This window comes from Myotis yumanensis, unplaced genomic scaffold, assembly GCF_028538775.1.
Source record: "Myotis yumanensis isolate MYYU_CA2020_CCGP unplaced genomic scaffold, mMyoYum1.0.hap1 SCAF_1, whole genome shotgun sequence".
NCBI lineage: Eukaryota > Metazoa > Chordata > Mammalia > Chiroptera > Vespertilionidae > Myotis > Myotis yumanensis.
The window spans coordinates 90,883,042-90,897,121 of NW_027223752.1; the positions used below are offsets into that span (position 1 = coordinate 90,883,042).

Consider the following 14,080-nt stretch of genomic DNA (forward strand, 5'->3'; position numbering starts at 1 on the left):
GGAGACAGGGAGCCAGCTCTCTGGTGTCTCTTCTCATGAAGGTGCCAATCCCATCATGAAGGCTCCACTCTCATGACCTCATTACCCCTAATTACTCCCAAAGGGCCCCGTCTCCTAATACCATCATATTGGGGACCTTCAACATATAAATTTTGCTAGGGTGGAGGTGGAGGAGGGAGAACAGAGACATTCACTAATAGAAAAAAATTACACGGGCTTCAAATCATTAAGTAGATAATAGAGAAATGAACAAGTGAACTTGTTTCCCAAAAATTCCCTTTGTCTTCCTTTTATAGCTATCTAATTCAATAAGAAAGGAACTTCCTTAAAAATTATAAATTAACAATACTTTCATGAAGCATATACTTTTTAAAATGACAGAGAAAAAATGAGACATACATTGCATTGGAAAAAACTGAGAGAGAGAATAGTAACCCACTGCTATAGTAAATAAAAACAACTTTTAATTCCCCATACCTTGTTCCTATACCAAATAAAGATTCTTAAAATAATTTAAAAACACTTTAATATCCTTGGAAAGTAATATTATAATATACAGTAACATTTCTATATTACATTTTCATAGGTATTAAAAAGAATAGTAAATTGCATATTTTTTCATTCAAAATATAGAAAACTGAATAGTAAAACAAAACTGACAAGATTATAATTGGTTTGTGCTGGATTTTAACTAATTTTAATGCTTATTTTTATTACATACTACATAAATTTGAGGGTATAAGAAATATATTTTTCTTGATTGCACAGAACTCTTCATTTACAAAATACATACAGCTAAGAACATTTCCACGATGACCATAAAGTGAACAGAAAGCATTTCTCAAACTTTCAAGTCGAGGTGTAGGGGAAAGCAGAATGAAAGGTGACTGAGAGCCAGAGCACAAGTGATTGGCAAGTTCATTCAATTAGCAGGTTGCAGAGTTATGGATGGGACCCAGGATTTTCTTGTCTAAAAATGCTTCAGATTATCATATTCAAGAAGAAGAGGGGCAAGGGAAATCTAATTATAGTTTGGATCACTTCATACCAGAAAACAACTGTAGAAACTTTTAACTTCTCAAAACTCAATCAGGTGTGTGTATGGTCCATTGGTATCCAGCTTTAACACCTGCTTGTTCCCGTAAGTGCCATGTTCCACCACAACCCCAGCTTCAGCACACTTGCTGTTCGCAGCCAATTCTTTTTCACAGAGACTCACAAATTGGGAATAGAGTTCTAACCCTTCTTCTTTCCCAGAGTTAGAGTGATACTGCATGCTTCTTCCTTTCACTTTCCCTCCAAGGGTGGCTTGAGGAATGATGAGAACGTTGCCAGGTAGATCCAATATAGAGACGAGCTTGCCATTTTCTGTTTCGCTTAGTTTCACATTTAACAGTGTATTAACTGAGTGGGGAAGAAAGGAAAAATGCTTAGAAGTGAAAAACAAATGGAGAAAAGAAAAAAAAGAAAACCAACAAATCTCTAGTCAGCAAATCTCATATTTAAAACACAGTTTTTCAGTTCATGCTTTTTACCCAAAGTCTTTATTTAGATTTTAAAAACTGCTTCACTAAGCTAAAAGATCAAAGAATGAAAAACAAGGCAAATTTTATGCAGAAAATGGCATAATGCTTTAAGTGTGACTTGGCAGTTAAGATCTCCTAACAATAAGTTCATCCGGAAAGAACTAAAATAACTGTATACTGAAACCTCAAAATACAGGGTGCCCCAAAAAATATATAACACACTTGGAATGATTATAAAGTCAGTTAATTTACATACAGCATATTTTTAAAATTTAAAAGAATCTACAGAGATGAATACTTTTTTTTTTGTCAATGCCTGTTTTCAAACTGATGACTGTTCTGGTCCAGGCACTGCTGATAACTCGAAGCAATGGTATCAAAAACATCAAGAATGATTTTGTTCAATGTTTGTGTGCCCTCAATTCGTCAACTGTTGCCGGGTTTTGTACTATAAACTTTATCTTTTATGTATCCCCATAAAAAAAAGTATAGTGACGCTTCAGGATAAATTTTCTTTGTTCAAAGCTTAGTCTGGCTTCTTGCATTATTTCAAATCACTTAAATCTGAAAAGAAGTGAAAATTAAGTGAGTTGTCAGCTGATAAAGTGTGTATACATTTTTTTGGAACACCCTATATTGTTGCCCCAGGGGGATACATGAGAAGATTTTGCCTTCTTGTTCCTTTTTACATTTCATTAGCAAACAGCATTAGAAAAATACCGTGATAAATCCTCCTCTATAAAGCACCAAATTCTGCTTTATAAAAGAACTAGAGGCCCAAAATTCATGCAAGAGTAGGCCTTCCTTCCTCAGGCTGCCGGCACTGGCTTCCCTCTGGTACCCAGGACCCGGGCTTGCCTCGCAGCCCCAGCTCTGTCCTGAAGGTCATCTGGAAGATCGTCCAGAAGGACATCCGGGAGGACATCCAGTCTAATTAGCATATTACGCTTTTATTATCCTATCTAATAAAAGAGAAACATGGTAATTAGCCGTACCTCCGCTACCCTTCCCATTGGCTAATCAGGGCGATATGCAAATTAACTGCCAGCCAAGATGGCGGCCAGCAGCCAGGCAGCTTGAAGCGAACATGAGGCTTGCTTGCTTCAGTGACGGAGGAAGCCAACATTCCCCGCCTGCCGCTGCCCGCCTCTGAGCTTGCAGTTTGAAACATTGTTACAAATATAGAAGCTAAACAAAACCCAGAAACCTGCTTTCAGCCAGCCAGGATCTCAGAGCTGGAGTTGAAACAGTGTATCGATTATAGAACCCAAACAAACCAGATACCTGCTTTCAGCAGCCGAGACCTAAGAGTTGGAGCCAAGCCTCAGAGCTAAAGCTGGCCCAGAATAAAAAAAAAGAAAGAAAAAAAGGAGCGGTTGGGAGCTTCAGTCACCTGCCAGCCTGAAAACAGTCCTCAGCCCCTCACCCAGACTGGCCAGGCATCCCAGTGGGGACCCCCAACCTGAAGGGTGTGTGGCCAGCTGCAAACAGCCATCATCCCCTCATCCAGGCTGGCCAGGCACCCCAGTGGGGACCCCCACCCTGATCCAGGACACCCTTCAGGGCAAACCAGCCGGCCCCCGCCCGTGCACCAGGCCTCTATCCTATATAGTAAAAGGGTAATATGCCTCCCAGCACCGGGATCAGCGGAGCCGCGAGGCCTCCTGGCACCGGGATCAGCGTGACAGGGGGCAGCGCCCAAACCCCCTGATCGGCCTGCGGCTCTGTGTGTGACAGGGGGCGGGACCACAACCTCCCTATATGCCCTGCTCTGTTCGTGACAGGGGAAGGCGCCCCAACCCCCTGATCAGCCCAGCTCTGTGCCTGATAGGGGGGAGCTCCCCAACCACCTGATCGCCCTGCGGCTCTGTGTGTGACAGGGTGCGGCGCCCCAACCCCCTGATCGGCCCTGCTCTGTGTGTCACAGGGTGCGGCGCCCCAACGCCCCCTCCCCCACGGGCCCTGAGCCATAACCTCCCCATCAGCCCTGCCTTGAGTGTGACAGTGGCGGCGTCCCAACCCCCTGATTGGCCCTGCTCTGTGGGTGATAGAGGGCGGCGCCCCAACCGCCCCCCACGGGCCCTGCTCTGTGTGTGACGGGGTAGAGCCATAACCTCCCCATCGGCCCTGCCCTGAGTGTGACAGGGTGCGGTGCCCCAACCCCCTGATCCGCCCTGCTCTGTGTGTGACAGGGGGCGGTGCCCCAACTCCCCTATCGGCCCTACTCTGTGAGTGATGGGGGGAGCTCCTCAACCCCCTGATCGGCCCTGCTCTGTGCGTGACAGGGGGGAGCTCCCCAACCCCCTGATCGGCCCTGCTCTGTGTGTGACAGGGTACAGAGCCCCAACCTCCCTGATGGGCCCTGCTCTGTGAGTGACAGGGGGCAGCGCCCCAACCCCCTGATTGGCCCTGCTCTGTGCGTGACAGGGGGTGGCGCCGCAACCTCCCCATCGACCCTGCCTTGAGTGTGACGGGGGCGGTGCCCTACCCCCCAATCAGCCCTACCCTGAGCGTGACTGAGGGTGGCATCGCAACCTCCCGATCCGCCCTGCTCTGTGCATGACAGGGCAGCGCCCCAACTCCCCAATCGGCCCTGCTCTGAGCCCAACCAAGGGCTGCACCTAGGGATTGGGCCTGCCCTCTGCCACCCGGGAGCAGGCCTAAGCCAGCAGGTCGTTATCTCCCAAGGGGTCCCAGACTGCGAGAGGGCACAGGCGGGGCTGAGGGACCCCCCCTCCCGCCCCGAGTGCACAAATTTTGTGCACCGGGCCTCTAGTTATAGATGTTAGCCCTGGCCAGGTAGCTCAGTTGTTTAGTGTTGTTCCGATATGCCATGTTGCAGGTTCAATCCCCGGTTAGGGCACATATAAGAATCAACCAATGAATGCATAAATAAGTGGATCAACAAATCAATGTTTCTCTCTCCTCTCTTTCTCTAAAATCAATCTATAAATTAAAAAAATTTTTTTATGCTAAGGGTCGGGTTGTCGGTTCAACCAATCAAAGCGTAATATGCTAATGACGTGCTAAGGCCACTCAACTGCTTGCTATGACATGCACTTACCACAGCGGGGCGACGCTCCAACTAGAATGTTAGCTTACTGTTGGGGTCCGGTCAATTGGGACTGAGCAAGATGGGCCTGACATGCCCTGGAGCCCTTATGCGGCCCCTCCCCGGCTGGCCAACCTCCTGCATCCCTCCCCGGCCCCAATCGTGCACCGGTTGGGTCCCTCGGCCTGGCCTGCACTCTTTCGCAATCCGAGACCCCTCAGGGGATGTCGGAGAGCCGGTTTCGGCCCAATCCTGCAGGCCAGGCTAGGGACCCCACTGGTGCACGAATTCGTACACTGGCCCCTCTAGTATTAAATAAAAACCTTAGTGCATTTATTATTTTAAACTTAGTTGCATAGAGTTCTAAGCTGAAACAAAAGTACCAGTTTTAATTCCATTATAAACCAGCTGATTTACAATTATTTCATAATCTCAAAGGCCCTATTAATATGGACTAACCATTTTACAAATATAACCCATGGAAGAAGAGTAAAAGTGAAAGGAAGAATCATCAGAAATTCATTGTTACAACTGAAAAATAAATCAAAAGGTTTAGAGTTACTGGCATATCTTTATTTACACACAAGATTATTTTTATGGCCCTAACTGGTTTGGCTCAGTGGATAGAGCGTCAGCCTGCGGACTGAAAGGTCCCAGGTTTGATTTGGGTCAAGGGCATGTACCTTGGTTGCGGGCACATCCCCAGTAGGGGGTGTGCAGGAGGCAGCTGATCGGTGTTTCTCTCTCACCGATGTTTCTAACTCTCTATCCCTCTCCCTTCCTCTCTATAAAAAATCAATAAAATATATTTTTAAAAAATTATTTTTACGGCACTTATAAATCTAATACTGATAGCTAATAAGAAGTATCACAATCACCATAAACATTGATGTGTACCAAAAATCCTAAACTTACAAAATCTTTAGATCTCAACATTAGCCATTTTCAAAACAATAAACCAAAGAAATGCCTAATATGCATAGCCTTAGGATCTTCCTATCTCTATCTACATATATAAAAACCTTAGCGACCATTAGGACCAGACGACCGGAACGACCGGTTGACCAGTCGCTATGATGCGCACTGACCACCAGGGGGCAGATGCTGAATGCAGGAGCTGCCCCCTGGTGGTCAGTGTGCTCCCACAGCCAACCTCCCATGGCCCCTCCCCCCTGCTGGCTGGCCCCCCAAAGGCCTCGATCACTGGCCAGGCCAGGGGACCCCACCAGTGCACAAATTCGTGCACCTGGCTTCTAGTAAAGTATAAATAGCTTCTGCTGGTAAACAATAGTTCTGAGGGGACAAATGGTAAAATAAACTATATAAAACTCATATTCCTGCCCAATAATTAGGCTTGAAAAAGTATGTTTTCTGGTGGGCTAGTCAATGTTTTCAATTATCATGGAGTCTGTAGTAAATATTAGTAAGGATTCAGTATGACTGCCCCACTCGCCAAATCAGGAAATTAACCTGGTAAAAACCTGCCCATTCAAATGAACTCCTACCCATTTTTTTTTTTAAATCCTCACTGGAGGATATGTGTGTTTTTTAAAATTGATTTTAGAGAGAGAGAAGGAAGAGAGGGAAAGAGAGAAACATGGATGTGAGAGAGAAATTATGATTGGTTGCCTCCCGTATGCACCCCGACAGGGGATGGAACCCACAACCTAGGTATGTGCCCTGACCAGCAATTGAACCTGCAACCTTTTGGTGTATAGGATGATGTTCCAACCAACTGTGTACCTGGCCTGGGCAAGCACTATCAATTTTCACTTAACTTACATCTATTTTAAAATATCACTACTATTCTCTATTACAAATAGGACTTTGCTGCATAGCCAGCAGTCCTGATTGACTGCTTCCAAGGAAACAGTAACTCTCCAGAGCCCTTCATTCCAGTGGAATGCACCATCTAGCTATCCAGGCCTCAGGCCAGTAACAGAGTAGGGAGGTAATTTGGGAATAAAAGGCCAGAGAGGTTAGTACAATTTTTTTTGAGGTAAGAACAATTTATTATACTTCTACACGCCTACCTCTATAGGCTATAATTGAGAATTAAATTAATGCTATTGATATACGAATATCAGTATGCAGAAATAAATATAAATACAAACTGTCAGTAAATAGAATTAAATTGAGGTAATGCATTAATGGCATGTTGGAAACTCAACGATCCCAAGACAGGTTATCAATCAAGTATCTCTAATGATGTATACAGAAAGTTAAGTTTTGACAGGTCCCTGGATCTCAGGCCAATTATATTGAAGATGAATTGAGGAAGATTTGGCACATCTGTTAGCCATGCTATTTCAGCCTTTATGGATATAACTGGTTGTTATGTTCCCAAGGGCACATGATTTGATTGGAAAGATCTGAATCCATGTAAGAAGTATGAGGTGGGGTTGAAGAGAATCCCATCATACGGGTTTACTTTGCCTCCTGGAATAGAGGGAAATTCAAGCTAATGCTATCCATAGTAGATGGACTTATTTTGCTTATAACTGACACCAGCAGAATGTGATTCTTACAGTCACAGTTCTTTACTGAGAATCCTGATATATACTAGTAAAGCTTTATGTTAAACTATTCATTAAAAGAGTTAAGGCGAACCTCCTCAGTGTTTGTAATTCACCATAATTTATACATGTATTCCAAGTGAACTCAGGAAGATATTTTTGGAAGCACGCAGGATTTGACTATTATAAAACAAAATGCAGCGTGGATGTGGTTGGTTCACTTCATTTTATAACTAAGATCCATTTAAAAATATATAAAAACAACTTTAGGACATTAATCTTATATCACAAGGACAAAAACTCTCTTCCTGTTCTTGAAGATTTCTACTATACTATTTTATGATTAGTAAAGATTTAATTCAAGGCAAAATATTAACTCAGGAAAATGGACAGAATGTGTAATTCCCAAGCATTAGGTCCTGGCAAATAACCCTCTGTAACAGGAGCCCTCATTTCATGTTCTCTAAGCTCCCCATTATCCTCTAGATTCAAATTTTAACCCATTGCAGTTACTGGCTTTCCATTCTCACCTACCGTAGGTCCCTTAAGTCTAGTTTTAATCCTTGGACAAATTGTCAAACATGTTCGATGTCTTAGTATAAAATTCCCTCTAGGCGTTTTAGCCGTTCGTTTAAGCTGTTCTTCATTGAGCTATTTACCCTGGAGTTCCACTACTTGAAGCTCTTTTAGGTTAACTTCTGCATGCTTCAACTACCCATTTGTGTAATTTATGTCTTATTAATCAAACTAATGGGTACTGTCCTTCATTCATCAAGAGAATATAACCAGTCCCCAATTTAGGGATAGCGCCATTATTTTAGGGTTTGGGGGGACATATTTATTATATCAAATACTGTCTTGAGACTGTATTTATGTAAATATCACACAGAATGGGCAGTGCTATGGACCATCCAGTACACTGGAAGGCTGCAGCAGGTCAATTATCGTTCAGAGATGCTTAAACATTGACTCTGCTTTCTCTGCCCCTGGATGAGATGTGGATGTCACGACACTGAGCTTGGTTCAAGAATTAGAGAACCTTATATTTATACACATTTCCTACAAATAAATGCATAAAGGGTTAATACAAATTCTCCCATAATAATGATGCCAACCTGAGCTGTCCAGATTTGAAGGGGCCACATCTTATGCATCCCATGTCACCTAAATGCTCCTGTTAGGGACTCTGGGAGATAAGAAAACGATATTAAGAAATGCAGCATCTGTTTCTCCCTATATGTGGCCACCCTGCTTCCAACAAGTTTTGGCGAGAGAGAGAGAGAGAGAGAGAGAGAGAGAGAACACACACCATTCTATAAGTTTAAAAGAATGCCACTACACTTCTTTACTTTAAACTTTGGAATAGGCAAACAGCTAAAGTCAACAACAGTACAGAATTAAGTCATTTACAACTTGCCAGTAAATTTAAGATTGTGCCTTTTGCCCCAGGAAACTTATCTATCTATTGCTACACATTCTCACTCAAAAAAGAAACAACATCAAAAACGTACCCATTTTTGGAAGAAGTTCTTTATCAGCTCCCTTGAAAAAGCACACGTAGATCACTAATCCTCTCTGAACCTATGAGAAATCACCACAGTAAATGCAGATTAGAGAGAAACTTCTATGTAGAGATAAAGAGGTAAATGGATAAAATTTCACAACTGTTACAGATGTAAAGTTTAAAGGCAAAAGAGAAGTTTTTACAATATTGATTTCTTAAATATGTTGAGAAAACAAAATCTTTCCAATATTCAATCTCCTCAATTATTTCTTTCAAAAAATTAAGTTTAAAATACAGCCAACATAGTGAAGAACACAAGATTTACCTTCAAACATTTACTTCTAATCAAAATCATTAGACTATGAACTAGTTTCCTCCCCCTAAGTAAGACTGACAGACTTAGAAACATTTAGTTTGCATGGCCCCATTTATTCAACACCAAATGAATTTGCATTATATCTCATACAGCTGATGACATCATCACTCTATTCCTCCTGAATAGATCATGAAATTACTTGCAGATCTTAAAAATAAAGGTCTGATTTTATTTCAATAAACTCCAAGAAACCTTCCAATTATTTCTTGTTACTGTTAATGCTTTAAACAAACATCGTTATTAGGCTTTGGAAATTGCATTTATGATACTAAGTTCTACATCACGAGGTTGTTACACGAAATGTAAGCTTATGTGTTTTACATAATGACTTGGATATTTCTTTATTAGCTCTTGTAGAATAGGGACTATATGGGAAAGATATACTTGATGAATTTGATTTTGCTGCTGAGTAAATCATTAAATTTTTTATTCTGTAGATTAACCCTGTTTTATCCAAAAGCTATTATGAAGATTAAATAAGTTAATATTTGTAAGGTGCTTAAAATAGTGCCTGGTTCATAATAGAAGCTTCATAAGTATTTATTAAATGAGGATGTAAGAATAAATTTAAGGGATGGAACACAATTTATTTTACATTTAACTCCCAAAGCACTTCACAGACTGCTTTGTATACAACAGGAACTGAATTTATCTGTTGACTGAATTTAAGTTCAACTTTACCTTATGGGATCTATGTATTATTTAAATTGTCTTCTATGTAAATGTAAATGCAGTTCTGATCTCACACCTGATTTATCTGCAAAAGAGGTACAGTAATTTTTTAAAGGTACAGTTGTGCCCTGGAACAAGCCAGAGCTTCCAATGTATACCCATAACAAGGAGCTGAATGACAGTCATCTGCACCATTGTCCCAGGCCTCCCTGCTGGGTTGTTTTAGCATGAGCTCAAATCTCAAGCATATCATGTTTGCACACTTGCAATGTCAGAATTAAATGTCTAATTATATGTTTCTCTCTCTCCCAATTTTTTTTGGGGGAGGCAACCAAATTTTTGGTGGCCTTGTTTCGGCAAGGCTGAAAAAAAAAAAAAAAGTCTAATTATTTGCAGAAACAGACACCTGTTTTTTCCACTTCCCAGACTACCTCCTCATAAGGGTTTTTTCTTTTATTTTATTCCAATAATAGATCTTAAACTGTGACCTACAAATTCCCCTGTTCAAGTCAGAATCACTTGCCTTGTAGCTTCTTTCAGTATAAACATAGCAAATATGTAGAAAAGTACAGATAATTCTCACTGTAGCTTAAAAAAAGTTCACCTCCTAAGAAGAAAAACATTAGTTTGTGACAACAAAGCTCTAAATAAATGAAACTAAAACATGCAAAATAACCTTCAAATCTTTTGACAATTAAAACAAGTTTTTAAAAAATTGGAACTTTTGATAACAGAATAGGGGAGAGGATGCTTGAGAAAGAGAAGAGAATTTACATTTTCACTATCTCTTTATACTAATTTAACCATGTGCAGGAGTGAAAAAGAAAGCTTTAAAATAGCTTTTGAAGTTAATAAATGCAAACTGATAGTTTGGAAGGCTGCTAAAATATTTGTGATTTCGCATATCGAGAAGTGGCATGAAGAATATAAAAAGATAAAGAAGCATGGCAAAAATCTAAAGGATTAACAGTTTGGGATTTACTGTCCCATGAGGCAACTAAAAAAATAGGCAATTCTCTGAATACGATGGCAAATATCTATCTATATAAAACCCTAATATGCAAATTGACCAAATGGCGGAATGACTGGTCGCTATGAGTGTACTGATCACCAGGGGGCAGATGCTCAACGCAGGAACTACCCCCCAGCCTGTAGGCCCCGACCTACCGGCCGGGGTGAGGGGTAGGGCTGGTGCCAGGCCAGTCAAGGCAGTCCGAGCAGGGGCCCCAATCATCTCACTGGTTGCCCCACAGATTGGCCCTGATCGCTGGCCAGGCCTAGGGACCCTACCCACACATGAATTTCGTGCACCGGGCCTCTAGTAAAAAGAATAAAATTTCAATATATGGGAGAGAAATCAAAATCTCAGAAGAGGCCATAACAAAAATAAGGAGTAAGAAATATGAATATTTGAGAAAGAAAAGGGGAGGGGAATATATAGGAATATTTATGCTTATAAGTATTTCCAACTTGGCAGAGGGTAACAGATTCTGATTTAAGAATAATCAGCCACATATCATAGTTATGAGCAGTATTTAAAATAATGACTATGGTTGTGTTAAGGAATGCTAGATCTGGGACCAAATTCAGCAGGGAATGAGATGCTCCCATATTAAAGTTTCTGAGTACCTCTAAAAGTCTTCATTATAAACTAATATTTCTTTCCTCTCATCTTACTCCCAAAGTAAGTTTCTTGGAAAATCTCATTTCTATGTTGACCCAGCTGCTGTCAACACAAAGGGAAAATCAAGTCAAAACGGACCTTTAATATTTGCAACAGATTTAACCAACAAGCTCGGACCACCTCAGCACAGCAGTGCCAAGGGCTTGACAAGGCTCTTTTAAAGCAAGGGGTCTGGGACAAATAGGTCTCCAGTCCACGGAGGCGGCTGGTGAGTGCAAGGTGCAAGTTCAAATATCCGCGGGCCAAGCAGGGGACGTGCTCCCCCTCCGGAGGCGTAAGGCGGAGGGAGAAGGCGCGGGGCCCGTGGTGCAGGGCTGAGGCGAAGGGCGAAGCCAGGCAGGCCACTGAGGGCAGGTTTGGGCAGACCGGCCTGAAGTTCCGAGCAGTCCCGCAGCAGGTGCTGGGGCCACGTGGCCGGCCCCGAGGAAGACGCGGGGGACCGGGCGCGGAGATAGCGCGGAAAGACCCGCCCCTGCGCGCCCGAGGATAGTGGGAGCAGCTGGGCTCACTTTACCTCCACCCACTGGGCCGCGGAGTCCCCCTCGGCGGGGCGCACTTGCAGCCGGGCGTGCAGGCACTGCTGCAGGAGCGCCCGGGCCTGCGGCGACCGGCCGCTCCCAGCCATGGCGGGGGCCCACGCGCCGACCCCGGGTTCAGGCCGCGCCGTGCAGGCTGTGCCCTCCGCGCGCAGGGAAGGCGGCGGGAGTGGCGTCCGGATCGCTCGGGCCCCGCCCTCTCAGGGGCGGGGCCTCTGCCTGGCCCTGGGGTGACTCGGACGTGCGGTCTTCTAAGACTACGTACGCACCGACCTGCTTCTCTAGTAGGTGCCCAGTGTATATCTTTAAACGAGTGAAAAGACTTATTGGATCTGTTCCCTAAATTTTCAGACATTGAAAAAAATTAAATCTGCTTAAGTCCATATTATGATGCCATGAAGATAAGTAAATAGAATCAGTTGAATCACAAAATGTGAGCAGAGATGAAACTAAAAGCTGTAGCTTTCAAAAAAAAATTTTTTTTTTTTTTTAACCCCGAACGATAAAACAACGCTGCCTCCTCTGTAAGGAATGCTATAAATCATTCTGATGCTGCAGTTGTGGAAAAGTTTTGGTATGCTATGTGAATACACATTTGGAGATCAATCCTTTATTTTATTATTTTTTAAAAATCCTCAACCGAGGATATTTTTCCCATTGACTCTTAGAGAGAGAGAAACATTGATGTACATGCCTTGACCGAAATTGAGCCCGGGACCCTTCAGTCCTCAGGTTAAGGCTCTATCCACTGAGCCAAACTGGCTAGGGCTGGAGATCAATCCTTTAGAAGACATCCTTGCTAAAAATATTCTTACCCAAGAAAGTGTAGGATTGTTAATAGACTTTTAAACCTGCTACTAATACAAAAATAAAACCACATATAGGCACACACTGATATTCAATTCTGTAATGTGTTTCCTGTAAGTAGACATTAGAATTTAAATGAAATTAACCAAGGGCTTGATTTCTTTCCCACATACCGTATTCCTTGACCATCCATCAGATTAGCATTATTTTTCTATGGGCTTGGAGGACTTAGATGAGGAATAATAGTGTTACCCTGATTGCATTACCCAGGTCATTGATTTGGGCTGTTGGCACAATGTGCCTATATATTCGGGTCTGTTGTTTTTTAGTAGGTGACATCACTGATAGTGTTGCTATCCATACAAAATAGTGTGGTGGAAGAAAATAGTCCATGCATAATCAACAGTCTTTTCTACACAGAATTGAAGCTGCCTGTTTGCTGGTTATCTGGAAACTGCCTTACACTTTTTGTAAAAAACGAAAAGCAAAATCTCACATTATCTCTGCTGCATTGCAGGGGTTGACATTTTAAAACATTCATTGACATTTGGAAAGCACAGACAAGTTACATTGTCTGCACCTTTTTTTTTTTTATTGTTTAAAGTATTACATGTCTCCTTTTTTCCCTCCATTGACCCCCCCCCCCCCCAGCCACTCCCACCCCAGAGGGTAAGCCCCCACCGCCCCAGTGTCTGTGTCCATTGGTTATGCTAATATGCATGAATACAAGTCCTTTGGTTAATCTCTACCGCCCCCTCCCCTGCCTTCTCTCTAAGGTTGACATTGTCTGCACCTTTATGTCATTATAACTATTGAGTCTCTTTTCTTTTTCACTTCCAGACACAAGTTTTACAGGGCGTAAGGAATTTTCACATAGAGGCCCTTAGCATTGACCTAAAGTCAGAAAGGACTTTGATGTCTGTTTGTATATGGGTGAAGGAGTTGGAGAGGTCTTTTGAAAATAGGGTATGTAGTTACCAGAGATCTTTCCATAGTGAAGGGACTTTAGCAAAGTGGAAAATCTTTCCTGTGAATAGATGGAGCCTGGTTGGTAATGGTTAGCATCTTAAAGATCACCAATTACTTTAAACATTCCTTCCAGTTGTGTAGGGATCTCTGGGATACTACTATAGGTAGTACAGTAATAGGTTGTGGCTCACTCATTTTTCCTTCTACCTGCAGAGGGCAGTAGATAGTAGGCACCAAAGAGAAAGTATTTATTTTCTCTATTTTAATTATTTTTTTGAACATCTAACGGTTCTAACCTCATTCCACAAAGAATTTAAGAAGGCAAGACATACATACACTAAAATAGTGAAAGGTTAGGAGTAAACAAAATAGAATTTTATAAGTAAGTCATAATGGAGGAAATAAAAAACAAATAAGATTAGTTCTTGACTATAGTAC

The 14,080-nt window shown here is 42.3% G+C and overlaps 1 protein-coding gene across 1 annotated transcript; it reads right to left on the minus strand.

Moving 5' to 3' along the window:
- Positions 1-525: 525 nt before the first annotated feature.
- On the minus strand, positions 526-12,008 carry DTD2 (D-aminoacyl-tRNA deacylase 2). The gene is made up of 3 exons (XM_070407078.1): positions 11,845-12,008; positions 8,606-8,675; positions 526-1,404 (listed from the first exon to the last, which is right to left on the minus strand). Exons 1-3 carry the CDS (start codon positions 11,953-11,955, stop codon positions 1,079-1,081), a joined length of 507 nt encoding a protein of 168 aa, XP_070263179.1. The 5' UTR covers positions 11,956-12,008; the 3' UTR covers positions 526-1,078.
- Between the last annotated feature and the right edge of the window lie 2,072 nt (positions 12,009-14,080).